General features: G+C 32.5%; 1 protein-coding gene across 1 annotated transcript; it reads right to left on the bottom strand.

Annotated features, from left to right (window-relative positions):
* Positions 1 to 10001: 10001 nt before the first annotated feature.
* LOC143053853 (uncharacterized) lies at positions 10002 to 15056 on the bottom strand. The gene is made up of 3 exons (XM_076226639.1): positions 14825 to 15056; positions 13883 to 13956; positions 10002 to 11536 (listed from the first exon to the last, which is right to left on the bottom strand). Exon 3 carries the CDS (start codon positions 11525 to 11527, stop codon positions 10046 to 10048), a length of 1482 nt encoding a protein of 493 aa, XP_076082754.1. The 5' UTR covers positions 11528 to 11536; positions 13883 to 13956; positions 14825 to 15056; the 3' UTR covers positions 10002 to 10045.
* Between the last annotated feature and the right edge of the window lie 1005 nt (positions 15057 to 16061).

Genomic DNA, 16061 nt, shown 5'->3' with positions numbered 1-16061 from the left:
ATAATACAGCAGGGTTAGCAGATCATGTTCTACCAGGAGACTTATCATATCCTAGTTAGTTTCGATAGTCAGGAAAGGCGTTGAATAGTCAACCTACCATTAAATTTACCATTGTTGCTTTGTTTATATCAACGTAAAAGTAACACTGAGTTAGGTTGAGACTTATATTTCATAATAGGTTGTCTCAGAATATCAATGACCATCATAAACCATTACCAATATACTAAGATATACACCAAATAAATCGGATAAATAACAATATAAAATGTACCATCCAGGGATCTCCATGGCCTGTTTAACGATGGCGCCCCGCCATTGTTCAAATGTCTTGCGCCATCGTCAAATGACTTGCGCCATCGTTAAAGTGTCTTGCGCCATCGTTAAATTGTCTTCCGCCATCGTTCAAAACTTCATCATTTTTTGCAGCCCGACGCCATTTTTTTTTATCAATTATAATCAAATGCATGTAATTGCATAACCTTTTAGGCTTTTTATGTTATAATCCAATACAGTTCTAACGCCTGGGGGATATCCGGATTAAGATCGCTAATCACTTGTACCTGAGCTTGTACAGGTAGATCAACAAAACAGACAGGAGAATACTATCTGCGGATAGACGATCTATTTGTCGAATTAATCAACTAAGTTTCAGCAAATGATTATGATAATTTGGATTAAATAAATTAATTAATAATCCAGTTACAAAGAAAACAGTTTAACAAGTCGAACACGTGCTTTATTTTGACTTACGCAATCAGCATCCCCCTTTTTAAGAAGTACAAAATAAGACGCAAAACAGTAAATATTATTGCATTGCAAATAACTCGAGTACTGCTGTAACGATAATTTAGAATTACTTTAAAAGTTTAAAAGTAAAAACTTAAATATTTCCTGTAAAGAAATATCGTATCGTAATTCCGAATTCATTTCGTATATTACAATCAAATTGATACATCCGCGTTTCCGGTTTCTATTCATACTCGAAGATCAATTTGTCAGATAAAGTCATTAAAACATTTTCATTTGTCAATGTTTGCTTTACAAATCTCTTTAACCTTTTACATAACCCGTACGAATCGTTTTGTTGTTGCTGCAAATCAGCCATACCGGTAATGGGTTCTGAATTTGACAGTGTCCATGAAAAATAAGCTCCACATCATATGATTTTTAACCCCCATAACAATTACCAACAATATAAGAAATCTACATGGGGACCTTCATGACAGCTTTTGGTCATTCTCGACTAAGGGGGGACCATGAAGATTTGGCATTTGAAAGGTTAAAAATAGCAATAAATGAAAATATTGATACTTCGAATTCTATAATGAAAATTCAAAAAAATATAATTTAAATAAGCAATGATTTAGCATGTTCACCATTCCTTGTATGGAGGGATGAAATACTTCCGATCGCGCTACACTGTACAGAATAGACACGGTTTGTAATGGTGAAAGTTCCTCCATCGTTCAATTTTCATCCATGGAGATCCCTGCCATCTTCTAAATACAACAATGATAACATGTCTGGAAGTCTTGATAGTATAATGAGATGATCTTTCGTCGGAATAGGTGCTTGACTTTAACTCAACATTTTGAGTTTTATGTTTAGTTACTTCTAACGATTTGAACAAACTCACCAAAGATAACAATACGTATACCATTTTGTAAAAGAAGCGATTCAGTGGGGCTGGAATCAAAACATTTAAAAGACAAAATTATTCTTTTTTTAATTTTTGTATCAATGTGAAGAAACTTAATTGGTCTACAACAAGCATAATATTAATTATTTTTGAAATTTTTAGATATATCTTGTTATATAACTGTTCCAAAGAAGAAACATTGTTATAAGAACAAGTTTGTGTTATTCATTTGTAATTTTTTTCAATATATTGGAAACCTTAAAATTACTTAACAATTCTACATTTTCAAGTTCGACAACCAAGGTTAACTACGGTATGTTTGACTTAGATATACACGGTCTCTTTGGATCCTCAATGCTCTGGCGGAAGACTTTATAAAGATTTTGATTTGAGCGTCACTGATGAGTCTTATGTAGACGAAACGCGCGTCTGGCGTACTAAATTATAATCCTGGTACCTTTGATAGCTATCTCTACACATAGGATTTTTTTTTTTTATCTTTGTATCTTCTTTTTAAAGCAGAACATACTATTTTGCCCTGATACAACATTCTTGCTTTTCACTTTTAACACTCAAAACTAAAACATTAAAAGACGAAACTATACCCTAAAGCTTTTTTGCTTATCTGGAAGACCTTGTCTTACATGTTTCGCATAAAAAACCTCTATATTTCGTTTGTTTTGTTGGTAGAGGTTCTTAGTCAATTGTGTGAAGAAGAACATATTTGGCAAGATGTCGACAGCCGTTATTACTTTTGGTAAAACATTTGTCATTACCCTGAAAATCACAATTCTAATTAGATTTTCTAAAATATTTTTGCACTGACCATCAAAACTCCGTTCAGCATACATTCCAAAAGTAGTTTAACCACATGTTTTTTTTCTCTCAGAAACTGCACGTATTGTCTATAGGCTCCCATATGATCTTACTAACCTTATTTTAGGTCACGCATTTGTACAATATCAATATACATGCACGCAGCATAAATTAAATGAATATCAAAACAACCGATCAAGTAATTTGATTTTTGTTTTTAACATTTGTTATCCATTTGATAATATATAAGGGCCTATGAACATCTCTGTAAATATCCAAATGATAATACTTATAAACTTTTAACGTATTACATGTATCTTAATGTTGATATGCATGAATCATGATAAACCCATTTGCTTATTTTGTTCTCTTTATCCAGTCAAAAAATACATCGAGCATACCTAAATAATATATTAAAGATTGTTAAGGGTAATGACAAACAAATCGTGATAACTTATTTGCAATTGCATAAGTGATGAAAATTATGGTTAATTATTTGAAATTGCACAAGTGGTGAACGTTTTCGTAATAGTACATGTGTACATTAAAGTTGCAATACAGCAAACATTATATATATTTTTTAACAAAAATACCGAAATCAAAGAAAAAATCTAAACGGAAAATACTTGATCAAATGTCAGTTATTGTCGGCTGATGAAATGAAATAAACTGCGCAGCAGAATTACACCGTATAACCTTCGTAATATAGCAACAACTATAGATGTAGTCCGATGTCGATTTCATGTCACAACACGATTCTACACACTAAGGTGCTCGTTTAAGGTCTATAAAAAAGTTTATAGTTTTGTGTTGATAAGTTCATAACTAAAAGTTTAGCCATGTCAACATGCTTTAGTTGTAGTAAAAATTCAATTTTAATACAATAAACAAAATATATGAACTTGTTTGTATTGGGCACTGGATTGTGGAAGAGCTTCAATTGTCAATGCTCTTCAAATTCGTATTTCATTTGGTCTTTTTAACCTTTTTTATTCAAGCGTCAATGATGAGTCTTTTGTAGACAAAACGCACGTCATGGCATATAAAATATTACTCCTGGTATATAGGATGAGTTTATTTACAACCACTGGGTCGATGCCGCTACTAGTGGAGGTTTGTCCCCGAGGGTATCATCATTAAGATGATTCGGTGATGCTCTATGCTAAACCATTTGACGGTATAAAACATAATATAACGTTGAAAGAGCCATTAAACCAAAAAGGACATTACCAGAGACAAGCCCGTCAATGAATCGGACCTATATATTATGTAAAAATGATTTTAATAATTCAGGTTTACAAATCACCATTTTATTAATACTGTATTATAGTGTGTCATAGATCAAATTAATTCTTTCCGTTTAAGTTTATTTGATTTTGTGAATACATGTTTTTGATTGAGTTAAGCCATTTCATTTTATACTTTAATATTTATAGTGTGTCTTTCGATATTGTGATATTACATCACTACTTCAAATAAGAGTGGAGGTATGCATTTGTTAAAGCATTTAAACCCGCTGTATTCGTTTGCACCTGACTCCTAAGTCGGGAACCTGTTGTTCAGTGGTTGTCATTTGTTGATGTGATTTATTGGTGTTTCTGTTTTTTTTTATATATATAGATTAGACCGTTGGTTTTCCTGTTTGTATCTCATTAGTCATTTTGGGGTCCCTTTATATACTGTTGTTCGGTGTGAGCCAAGGCTTCGTTTTTCGTATTGAAGGCTATACCTTGACCTATAACCTTCTACTATTTACTAATTATGACTTGGATGAAAAGTTGTGTAATTCGCACTCATACCACATCTTCTTATATCTATGAAATATATTTTCAGTTAAAAGACTATTTTCAAAAGTTTTCTAATATGTACTTATTGTGTATCGCTATTTGTTGTTTTGATTCGAAGAATTTTTGCACAAAGCATATAAAAGATAGAAATAAAGAATATTTTTAAATATGTTGAATTTAATGTATTTGAGAGATGCATGTATAAGATTTCCTCATCAACGCACACCCCAAGCAGTGTTTATCTCATATATCCCCTTGACTTGACATTGAGGATATATGTGCCTTTTGGATTTATGTGTGTATTTAAAAATTTCAGATTAATGCATCTAAGCCACTGGTTAACAGAGACAACACACATGATACTCGAAGAAAGACAACTCTTATGTTTTTTTTAGCTTCCAATTAACACCATTGGTTGGAAAAAGATAACATGGTTTTTCATCCGATTTTTTTAAATAAAAATCAAATGAAATATGAGTTTTATAAGTATTTCATGAAGATTGATAAAATCCTGGGCCTTAATACACACTTATTTTGCATCAATACTTTTAATTCATATATGTACCATATTTTGTTAATAGATATATGGTAAGATAGGATATTATTGTGATAATCTTTCTAAATTTACCATCTGAGGCAGAAACTGGGAATTTTAATAGATAAATTGTAAGATGTGAACTGGAAAGATACTTTATACATTGTTGAATGTTGGTATGATTAAATAATTTAAAAAGTTAATAATATTTTGAAATGCTTTAAATATATTATTATCAGCGTAGTTTCATGTAGGTTCTAGACATTGAATATCAGAAAACATGCACATAGAGTAAGCTGACAATACTTATATGCAATGTTTTCAAATTCTTTAAAATTAAAACTTGGTTGAGGAGGGGGCTTCAAATCTACTGTAAACTAATAGTACATGTAATTATTTCTTTAAGACTATTGTTCTAATAAATAAGTAGTATAGTGAAAAAAGTAGTTTCTTTAAAAGAAGATTTTTCTATTGGAATAAACAGATAAATGGAAGTATACATTGCGCTTTTTAATTAAAGCTGTTTCACCAAATACGCCCCCTTTTGTTAAATTGATATTTTGTTTTGTACAATTGGTTCACATATATCATGTATATATCCTATGTTTCATCTAAGAGAGACACAACCTGGGAAATAAACCAGTATTGATAAACATTGATAGCGGCCGAATTCAATTCTTAAGAAAAACCTGAAGTAAAGGGAGGGATATAACAGAAGTGTATTGAAAGTTAAAACTCTTAAGAAGTTCGAGACCCATAAATGTTGAAAATATGCTGGACAGTCCTATATCTTGACCTTTTAAAAAACATTCTATTGCATTTTAATTTTCTATTCTATGTTACATTTTTTCTTACAGATGTTTATAGTAAAAGTATTACAGTTTTAGTGATAAAATGGGTACATATGAGAAACTTCAATTTTCTATATTAACAGAAGGGCAACATGTAATTCCCATTATATGAACATTTCGATAGAAATGGTCCTCCAACCCTCTGACATAAATGGTCAAAGCAGTGCTCTTGAGGTATTTTGAAACAAACTCCTCATAGGGCAGTGTGAATAGCAATTTCAAAGATCTTTGAAAGAAGAGAAATGCTTCCAAGTGGGGAGTAAACAAATCATTAATGGTAAAAAATAACCAGACAATATCATTACAAAAAGGTAAGACAACGAAAAGACAAATAGTTAAAAATTACTTCAAAGAAAAGGCCAATTAAAATTAATTGATAGATTTTCATCCCCGCCCACCCCGATTTTTTTTTAATTTTTGAAAAAAATTACGATTTCCGGATTTTGTTCATTTCCGTTACCGGTAATAGTCGATATTTCCTTTCGTGTAAAACTTCCTGTTTCAGATTTCGGTTTTCGTATTTCTTAGAGGAAGGACGTATAACTAACATAGTTATACGTCCTTGCTTAGAGTATTCTAACTGAATGATTAAGTCGATACATACTGCTGATCTATGATGACAACATCATTTACCAAGAATAAAGATTGATTACGAGAAGGGCGTGAAATATTCGGGTAACGAGTAATACGCTGTGTCCAAGAACGCAAATCGCCGTACACTTAGTCCAAATAATTATGATATGACGTCTGGCAAGGCTTTTTTATTTTTTTTCTGGGACGCTTCCTACGACGTCCCAGAAAAAAATAATAAAATAGCCTTTCCAGACGTCATAATTATTTGGCAAAGCTAATTTTTTTTCTGGGACGCTTCCTACGACGTCCCAAAAAAAAAAAATAAAATAGCCTTGCCAGACGTCATAATTATTTGGACTACCGTACACTATGTCACAAATGACACAAATGTTGAATGTGAGTAATAAAACACCTTGGATTTATTTTATTTATGCAATGACTTTGTGTCAAGAAATTTGGACTGTTAAGGAAACCCAAAAGTGTCAAAATCGTGGAACACATTTGACTAGAATAAAGAAATTGACACAAGCATGATTTTTTTTTAGATTAACAACCGTATACTGAGTTAAGAAAATCGACAAACATACGATGATTTTTAATTTATTAATTTACAGCAAGCTCTTAGAAATAAATTTAGCCATGCCTTTCCTTTTTTTTGTAAAAAAAAAACCACAGCAAACATCCTCTGTCTCAATACCCACGATAGAGTCATTAAACAACTTTATGTTCTACATTGTAATTATATTTGCATCTTGCAATAAGGACCAACCCTGTTATTTCAACACTTTGAGTTTTCATTTTATTCTGTACTTATCCTACTCGGGTTGCATACCAATGCATTTGCTTCATTTTTTTTTTATCAGGACAACAAAACATATCTTAGAAAGCAAAATAAATTTGATGTAGGTAGTCCAACCGAAGAGAGCATTTCTTCACATTTCTGCTGTTTACTCTAAAGCGGCAATTACATGTAAAACAGTAGTTGCCAATCAGAGATATATATTTACGAATTTGAAAAAAGCGGCAACAGCAAGTAAATGGAGTAAATGTGTCTCAATATTGATACGTTACTCTAGATCTCGAGCTATAGCTCAAAGTACGCTGATTTTGTTGATCGGGGAATACTGCTTTCTCAAAAGTTACCAAGACAGGTCTATGAATCATCAAATTGAGGTCATCACTAAATTTTATGGTTGCCATCAAGTCCAAATAATTATGACGTCTTGACGCCTTACTTCGACGAAGTAAGGCGTCAAAGAAAAAAATATAATAGCCTTTCAAGACGTCATAATTATTTGGACTAGTTGCCATCATGAGCTGATGGCCATTATGACAAAAGTGTGTCAGAAATCATAATAATCTCAGTGATATTCTTCCTCAGTCATTACAACCTTCCATCATTACCGAACTGAACAAAGGAATAACATGACGGGTGCCGTATACGGTGCAGGAAATGCTTACCCTTCCGGAGCACCTGATTTCATTCCTGGTTTTTAGTGGAGTTTGTGTTGTTTCCTACTTAATATTTGTAACTGTTTATGTAAATGTCTTTTGGTTTTTTTTAGTCTTTGGATACTCCTTGGTTTTGATTGTTATTGTGTTATACACGATACCTAATGGATGTGTTTACATGATATAAGCTTATTATTACACTTGCATATATGATTGAATAACACGCGACAAGAAAGTTTCATATGAAATAAAATTTAATAAATAAGATCCTCCCACCCGCCCCATTTTTTTCAAAAATTTGGATGAAAATCTACTAATTAATTTTAGTTGGCCAAAACGAAAGATACCAGATGGACAGTCAAACTCATAGATCGAAAAAAAAACTGTCACTGCCATGGCTAACAAAAAAAGGCAAACAGACAAGAAACACTTTCATACCAGGAACTCAAAAGTTACAAAAGGTGAGACGGTATACAAAACCTATGACAAATGTAACTTCTTTCGTACATTTAAATATCTAAGAAAGAATTTAACTTTTACTCTGACGTACACATTTTGTTCATCTCTTTTGAAAATCTAATCCCTTCTGAAACACTAGACACAAAATCCAAACTTTGAATCTAACTTCTTTTATTCTAGATTGACTGATGTGATTTTTTAATAGAACAGTACTGTTCGATTTTCCTATTCTATTCTGCTTAACAAGAAACCAAATAGTATATGGCTCTCATATAGGATAAGATATAATTGTCATGTTGGCTTTTCTCTATTAAGTACCACTTGTCTGATTGAAACATGGGATGGGAGATGAACATCTAATGTTATTGGCAGAAGAATTTTTGGCAGAGTGCCTACTCATTTTCATTTGTTTCTACCATATCCCCCCCAAAACAAAAAAAACTTAACTAAAAAAAAATAGTCGACCTCTGATAGACACAATAATATCGACTTAAATCAGTTCATGTAGTATACGTTAATAATAGTGGCTATTACAAAATCAAAACGATACAAAAATATCATGATGTAACTTGTAATCTTGAAAGAGGTCGGACCTTTGATATATAAAATATCTTAGCCTGTTCTAAGTCATGAGCCTCAGTTCAGTGGTTGCCGTTTGTTGTTGTTCGTACCAGTTCTTTCTATTTCTTTATATAGATTAGTGTGTTGGTTTTCCCGTTTGGATTGTTTTACACTAGTCATTGTGCGGCCCTTTATGGCTTGATGTTCGATGTGAGCCACAGCTCCGTGTTAAGGCATTACTTTGACCTATAATTGTGAACTTTTTGTAAATAGTGACTTAGAAGGATAGTTGTCTCACAGGCACTTATATCACATCTTCTTTTCTATAGAGACGAATCCTTTCAATTTATGAAATTTGTACTTAAAACTTTGGTTTAAGAAGTGTAGATTAGGTAAGAAATTTAAAGGACGTTATATACATGTACTACGATAAAATATTAAATGTTGTACAAAGATATGTATCCGAAAAGTAACTTAAAATGCATAACCTAAGTAACCAGAGGCACTATGTCACATTTATCGCCCTCCTTATATAATTTCATACAATTTATACAATGCAACAAGTATGGGTTGAATGCTCGCCGCGATATAGCCTTTTTGTGCTCATGCGGCGTAAAGCAACCAACAATCAATCATGGGTTGAATGATTATTATTTGGGGAAGATCTTGTATTGATGTTAAATCATTTCGGACTGAGTAACTCCCATAACATCAAAGTTGAGAATATAATAGGCAAACATGAAAAGACAATTATACATTGCCGGGTAAAATTTCGTTTCAGGGCTAAAATCTGATATGAGTAGTTGATGGACGATTCAGGTTTCTAAACACGTTGTTTTCTGAAATCTGCATTCATGTTAAGACACCGATATTAGAACATAGCAAGTCTCAATCAGTCATCAGTAGTTAATTTGTTTGAATTTGCTATCAATAACTATTAGTGTTATACACTGGTAAAGACAATTGTTGCAACATGTTTGGTCTGTCATTTTGTTTCATATTCATACTTCAAGTTAAAACTGTTAATGTATATTGAACGTTTTTGTAGTTTTCCTTTTTGTATGTTCTTTTATATAGATTTGTTAGTACTTTTGTTGACATTAAAAGGAAAGGGTCAAGTCAAAAACTAGTTTATTCCCGTAACATGTGTCCGAGTGTCCCAAATCAGGCATCTAGTCAGTGGTTGGCTTTTTTTTTAACGTTTTTTAGTTATGCTTATTTTTCTTTTATATTAAGAGAGTTTTATTGTTAAGTGAGTCTCTACTTTCATATTCTAAATGTATTCAACTACAATAATAAGCAAGCGAGTTTTATCACATGATTAATGCTAACCAATCAGCATCGTTTATTTAACGATGTTGAGCAATCAAATTCAAATAGAGTGTGATGAAGAGATCTCAGGTGATGGTGTTTTGCTGTGTAAACAGCAGCAGACACGCTGATAAATAAAACGTCTAAATTCACTATTAAGAAATCCATAAATTAATGGATTTACAGCACTGCTTATCAAAAACGACCTGATGAAAATTTGAAAAGCTAAAAGTTCAGGATCAGATAACACGTCAACCTCATAGTCAGTTGCTATGGTTCGCCACGTGACCAAAGCCAAATATGGTAAAAATGAAATGATGAAAGCTATAGTAATGGCGATCATCATAATGGTATATTGTCTTGTATGTAGTCTTCTTGAAATTGATTTTCTTGACGATCGATGGTTATATCTCACACTTCCAAGACTGCTCGTGGATACATTTGGAGTTAATTTTACTTTTCCTTTATGTGATTTTCCGTTTGAAAGTTTGGAGACTGTTTTCCCGTCCGTACCTTCCTTTAGGATAATTTCCGTGGAACGTCTATTAATAGACGGATCAATGTCGTCAGAGTCCTTTGAATCTTTTTCTGCGCAGTACGGTAAATAATTTGGAGGTAATACTATGTTTCGATTGGTTACTTCCGACATTTCTATGTGAGGATGGCCAGAATTATCGGATGATAGAATGTTGTTGTTATCATTTTGTAGTTCCGTTATTGTTGCTAAAGGCTTGTCATCATTCTCGTCTTTAATTTGAATTTCTAATCCATAACTCACTGAATTACGTTTTGAACTATCATTGCAACTTTCTATTTCACTCGCAACTGTTTCTGCCGGACTGTATCGCCGACTTGTATTTTCACTTTTTTGTACATCTCTTTTAAGACGGCAACATTTCACTCGAAATAATGTCTTTCCAACTAAAGCATACAGAACAATCAAAGCACTAACACATATTAAAAATATTAAAAATAAAAACACATTGTAGACTGTTATCAAAAGTTTGTAGTCATCGTCTCGTATCATGGTACAATCACTTCCGGTTAATCCAGGTACTTTAGTAATGTTTACATTTACGATGTTGTAAAAAGCGAGGCTTGGCCAAGAAATACAAAATGAAAACAAACAAACAAATCCAATTATAAGTCTGGTAATTTGTAAGGTGAGTTGTCTTCGAAGTGGTCTGCATATTTTTCTATACCTGTCAACGGCTAAAGCCATTAAGATTCCACCAGAACCTATAGTAGCAAAGTAGTTTACAAAACGTAGAATTTTACAAGCAACCGCACTTTCGAATTTGTAGAAATGGGTCATGTCCACAATTTCTAACGGCATTGATACAGTACATACGATAAGATCAAATACTGCTAACGCAAGAATAAAATGAAACGATGAAGTTGATCTAGCTCTAAATCCGTAGTAATATATAACCATGGGGTTCCCTATCAGACCGATTGCCATATATACTGAGACTATACCAATGGCTGGCATAAGAGTTTCTGTCATTGCATCATTTATCTGATTGACTTCACTGTAATCCATATCAAAGTCCTATAATGAAAAAAAATAATTAGTATAAATCCAAAGTTGTTTCCAAAATTTCTTATTTCAAAAGTCGTCGTAATGGCAACAACAAGGTATATACATGTATATATACACCCGTTTCATGATGTACTACATGCGCAGGGGCTGTATAGCAAGTCAAGGTCGTAAAAAACGTCCATTTGTTGTACTAGATATCACTTCCGAAATAGTTCGGCCAAAGTCTTTTATCGTGGAATAAAATTAGATTAATAAATGTTTTCTTTGTCATTATCTTTATTCAGAGTGTTAACGATGTGTAAAGCGGTGGGTGACACACATATATATATAATTTCTAACTATGTCGCTGTTAGCATAGAGTATGGCATGATAAAATTATTCGATTCTAATAGGAAAATTCAGAACTGAATGTGATTCGAAGCAGACCTATAAGCAACATTCGAAAGGGTGATATTTTAAGTAGATGAAACATAAACATTCTAAATACTTTACAAAAGACAAGCTTTTTCTGCCAAAGAAACCTATAGGCGTCCGTTTCTGTGTGTGTTAGTTACATTGTAGTGTTGTGTCGTTGTTCTCCTCTTATATTTATGCGTTTCCGTCAGTTTTAGTTTGTTACCCCGATTTTGTTTTTTGTCCATGGATTTATGAGTTTGAACAGCAGTATACTACTGTTGCCTTTATTTATTCATTGTAGAATGCACTTTTTAAATATTTGACACCATGATTAAACTAATTCTAACAATGGTTACTCTTCCGCCTATTTTCATAAGTCATTCGAATCGCGACTTGTTAGTATTTCGACTCCATCGCGTTAGTTAGTAGGTTCGACCCATAGCTGGTACACAAATGTTTTTGAAAATTAGGTGTTCACGCTTCTCAGTATGCAGCATTGAGAAATATTAACAAAAAAGGTGAATTCGGTGTGCAAATAATATGTCTGGTTGACATGCAGACCCTTACCGTGAAAAAAATCTGACTACATTTAAGATGCGTCAGTCTCGTATAAGTTGTCATATTACGTCTATATTATGCATGTGATGACTCTCACTTAACCTTAAACCGGCATCCCTCATCATAAATCATTTGCCCTTTCGATATGGTATGAGTAACAATGAGACAACTCTCTATCGATCCAAGTGAAAAAGGAAAACCATTATCATAGGTAACAGTACGGTTTTCAGCACGGAGCCTTGCTCAAACCGAACAGTTAGCTATAAAGGGCCCCAAAAATGACTAGTGCAAAACACTTTGCATGTAAAACTGACGTAGTTTAGTGTTAAACATAATATGCATGTAAAACCCGTACATATAAACATTTAGACTTTAAATCATCTAATCGGATTTAATCTCTTTTCAATTTAAGACGTGCCAATAATTGTGCCAACGCCTAGAATTGTACCTCCTTGTATAATACACAGTTTGTGTCTAGACTATGGTGGTTTAGACGAAAGACACTACGTAGAAAAACTAAGGCAAGAGAAGATCCCTAGACACAAAAGTCGTATTATATCTATCTGGTAAAACCTAACTAAGTCTCCTGTTTCTGACCTCTTAAAAAATGTGAAATAAACTGCTGAACAATAACCATCCCCGATAACTCTTTTTTGTCATCAATAACAGTATTAATTGTTTCCTTGTGTACTTATATGATTTTGTCGAGCTCGGTAAAGATTGCATATTTATAGCTTTCGCGCAACCAAATGGACGCCCTTAATCTTTGACATACTGCTAGACGGAAGATGCCTTCTTGAAAATATTTTACATACATGCCCATGGCCAATGCCCAAGTACAGCAATCCCGGGAGGATGGGACAGGGGAATGCAAAGGTTAGTTTACAAGTACTGCTATCCCTTTAAAAGCCAAACTTGTAAGTTTAAAAAGGGGGATATATAACGTGTAGTATATAATGTATTGCTATCATTATGAATTAGGATAAGTTGCGAAAAAGCATATCACACAATTGAATAGTTCCCTTGTGTTGATTTGTGATTTTATCAAGTGCGTTTATAACTGCGCATTTAAAGATTTCGTGCAGCCTTATTGACGCCCTTCATCTTTTACATACTTCTGGATGGAACAAATGCTATACATCTATACCCAATTCCGACAATCCATGGAGATAACATGTGTTACGTTTGATATATATGAACAACTATTAATCACTGTGATTTATGAAAAATCGCCATTTAAAAATTGCAATCATTAACTCAAAACAAAATATTGCAAATATTTAAAACCAACAATTTCAACGCTTATATGGTAGGAAAATATTTGAAACATAATACATATCAAACTAATTTAAAATTCTAAAACAATTCAACACAAACCGTTACATATATAAACTACCATACCTGTTGTTTTTCCTGACAAGTTGTGGCTAATGGACAATTAAAAGACCATCATCTATCACCTATACATGAACTGTCTACAAAGACATCAACAATCTTATTGTGTATTGGATTTAATGATGGAATATACATGATAAACAGTCGATGTATGTTTTTGACGTTTCCTTTCGAGACATTGTTTTTTTACAAAGTTATTAGACGATTTATCACTATTAATGAATGTTATATCTTATTCTGTTTATACTGTAAACAATGTCATTAAGATGAAATGCACATAACACAATGATTTAGTGTGATATATATATGAAATTTGCATGTTGTTGTTCTTTTCTATGTTCTGAAATGTTGATTTTAAATAGTTTTGATTGATTGATTGATTGATTGTTGGTTGCTTAACGTCCAGTGGCAAATATTTCATGCTTGTTCAGGACGATAGTTTTGATTGACATTTTTTATAAAAATCAGAAATTGCGAAATTTTCTGCAAATATATATTTTGATACTGTATCTGAATAACAAAAATATAAATCCCGATTTTGCTCTCACTGCATTCACTAAGAGTATATGAAATTTGATAATTAAATGAATGGTACCTTTTCTATGCTCTGAAATGTTTATATTTAATAGTTTCAATTGACCACGATTATAATACTTGTTTTTTTTTATTCGATCATTCGTTTGATTTTCTTTTATAAATTTTCTTTGCAACTATAAAACTCACATAATTAGCATCAGCAAATAAATCTTTTTAATGTGCGCACGTAAAATACAAATATAATGTCAAGACGTCATTGAGAAATGAGATCACGAAAATTCATGAGATATATATTGTTTATGCAGATAAAATGACGAATTTTATCTTTAAAGAACACATCTTTTCTCCCTCCAAAAAAAAAAGAAAGAAAATTTTTAAAACTGCAAAAAAAAAATAACCCACATTTCCTACCTGATTATTTCTATATACTATCCGATTATTTTGAAAAGAAACGGACATCTCATCCCATTTCTAGTTCTAACATAATTGCGGGGGTCGTACGTATTATTCACACGGTAAACAATAAAATACCATAACCCTATGTTTACCTAGAGGTAGTAAAAACAAAAAGATGTAATTAAAGATTTCACCTCGTATATTTAAGTTATTGTCGATTGAATACGATATAAAGCATTAAGTAGATGTATAGGTCACGTGACCCATGAAAACGACATCTAACATCGTATTTCTCTCAGGTATTTGAAACTGATCTCTATCAGCTGACAAGTTTGTGGTGAAGTGTTTGTCATATTCAGCCCTATCTGTCAATTTCATTGCCATGGAATGAGTAAAGGGAAGATTTATAAACTTATTGACATTTAATAATTATTTGAACGACCTTACATCGTTGTCTTTTGATAATTTTCTCTTTTAGTTTTATTAACTTGACATTTGATAGTTATTTGAACAACCTAACATCGTTAACTTTTGACAATTTATCTAATCTTTTTATTTACTAAGATGAATAATTTTAAACAAATGCTAGTTTAAGCGACAATGTTTAAGTGCATGGAGACTGCGATAAGGGGAACGTGGTTGCGACTCACATCCTACCACGAAAATGCCCCTCCTTAGTGTAAACAAATCATTTTCAATCCTTAATTTTCCAAAAGAGAAATTGAAGCTCAAGAGAAGTTACCAGCTTTGTCAATTATTTATATGCTAATTCTCTGATTTTACTCCTTTTGTGTCAGTCTATTCATTTAAATTCAGGTTCCCAGATCACTGGTTTTGCAAAATTCTCAAACAAGCCGAATAGGGTGTTATCAAATGATCAGTTTGAAAATGCACAAAAAGGCCTAAAAGTGTTATCAAATAACTAAACAAAATCAATAGCAATGTTTACCACGATCAAAATGGAACAAATGGAAATAATCACGCCGAATTTGATAGTGCATATCAAGTCAGACATCATTCTCGTAACTAGTTTTTTGTACGTTAATTATAACTAATTGTATTTCATTCTTGAAGAACTGATGTAAAGTGCTTTTGATTGCTTTTGTTTAGACTCGGGACGAATTAGATATTCACATTACGTAAATACACCCGTATATTGTTGAAATCTTTTTTGCCCTCTACATGTGCATGCCTCAAACTTCTGGTTCGCATGCTTCTCAACACTGAAGTTGGGAGTGTGAATCACGACGGC

The sequence above is a fragment of the Mytilus galloprovincialis genome, chromosome 12 (genome assembly GCF_965363235.1).
Source record: "Mytilus galloprovincialis chromosome 12, xbMytGall1.hap1.1, whole genome shotgun sequence".
Classification (NCBI taxonomy): Eukaryota; Metazoa; Mollusca; class Bivalvia; order Mytilida; family Mytilidae; genus Mytilus; species Mytilus galloprovincialis.
This window is presented reverse-complemented; position numbering and strand designations above follow the sequence as displayed.

Bases quoted from the DNA above. Each gene is read 5' to 3' on its own strand.
- LOC143053853 (XM_076226639.1), bottom strand. From the start codon at position 11,527: ATGGATTACAGTGAAGTCAATCAGATAAATGATGCAATGACAGAAACT.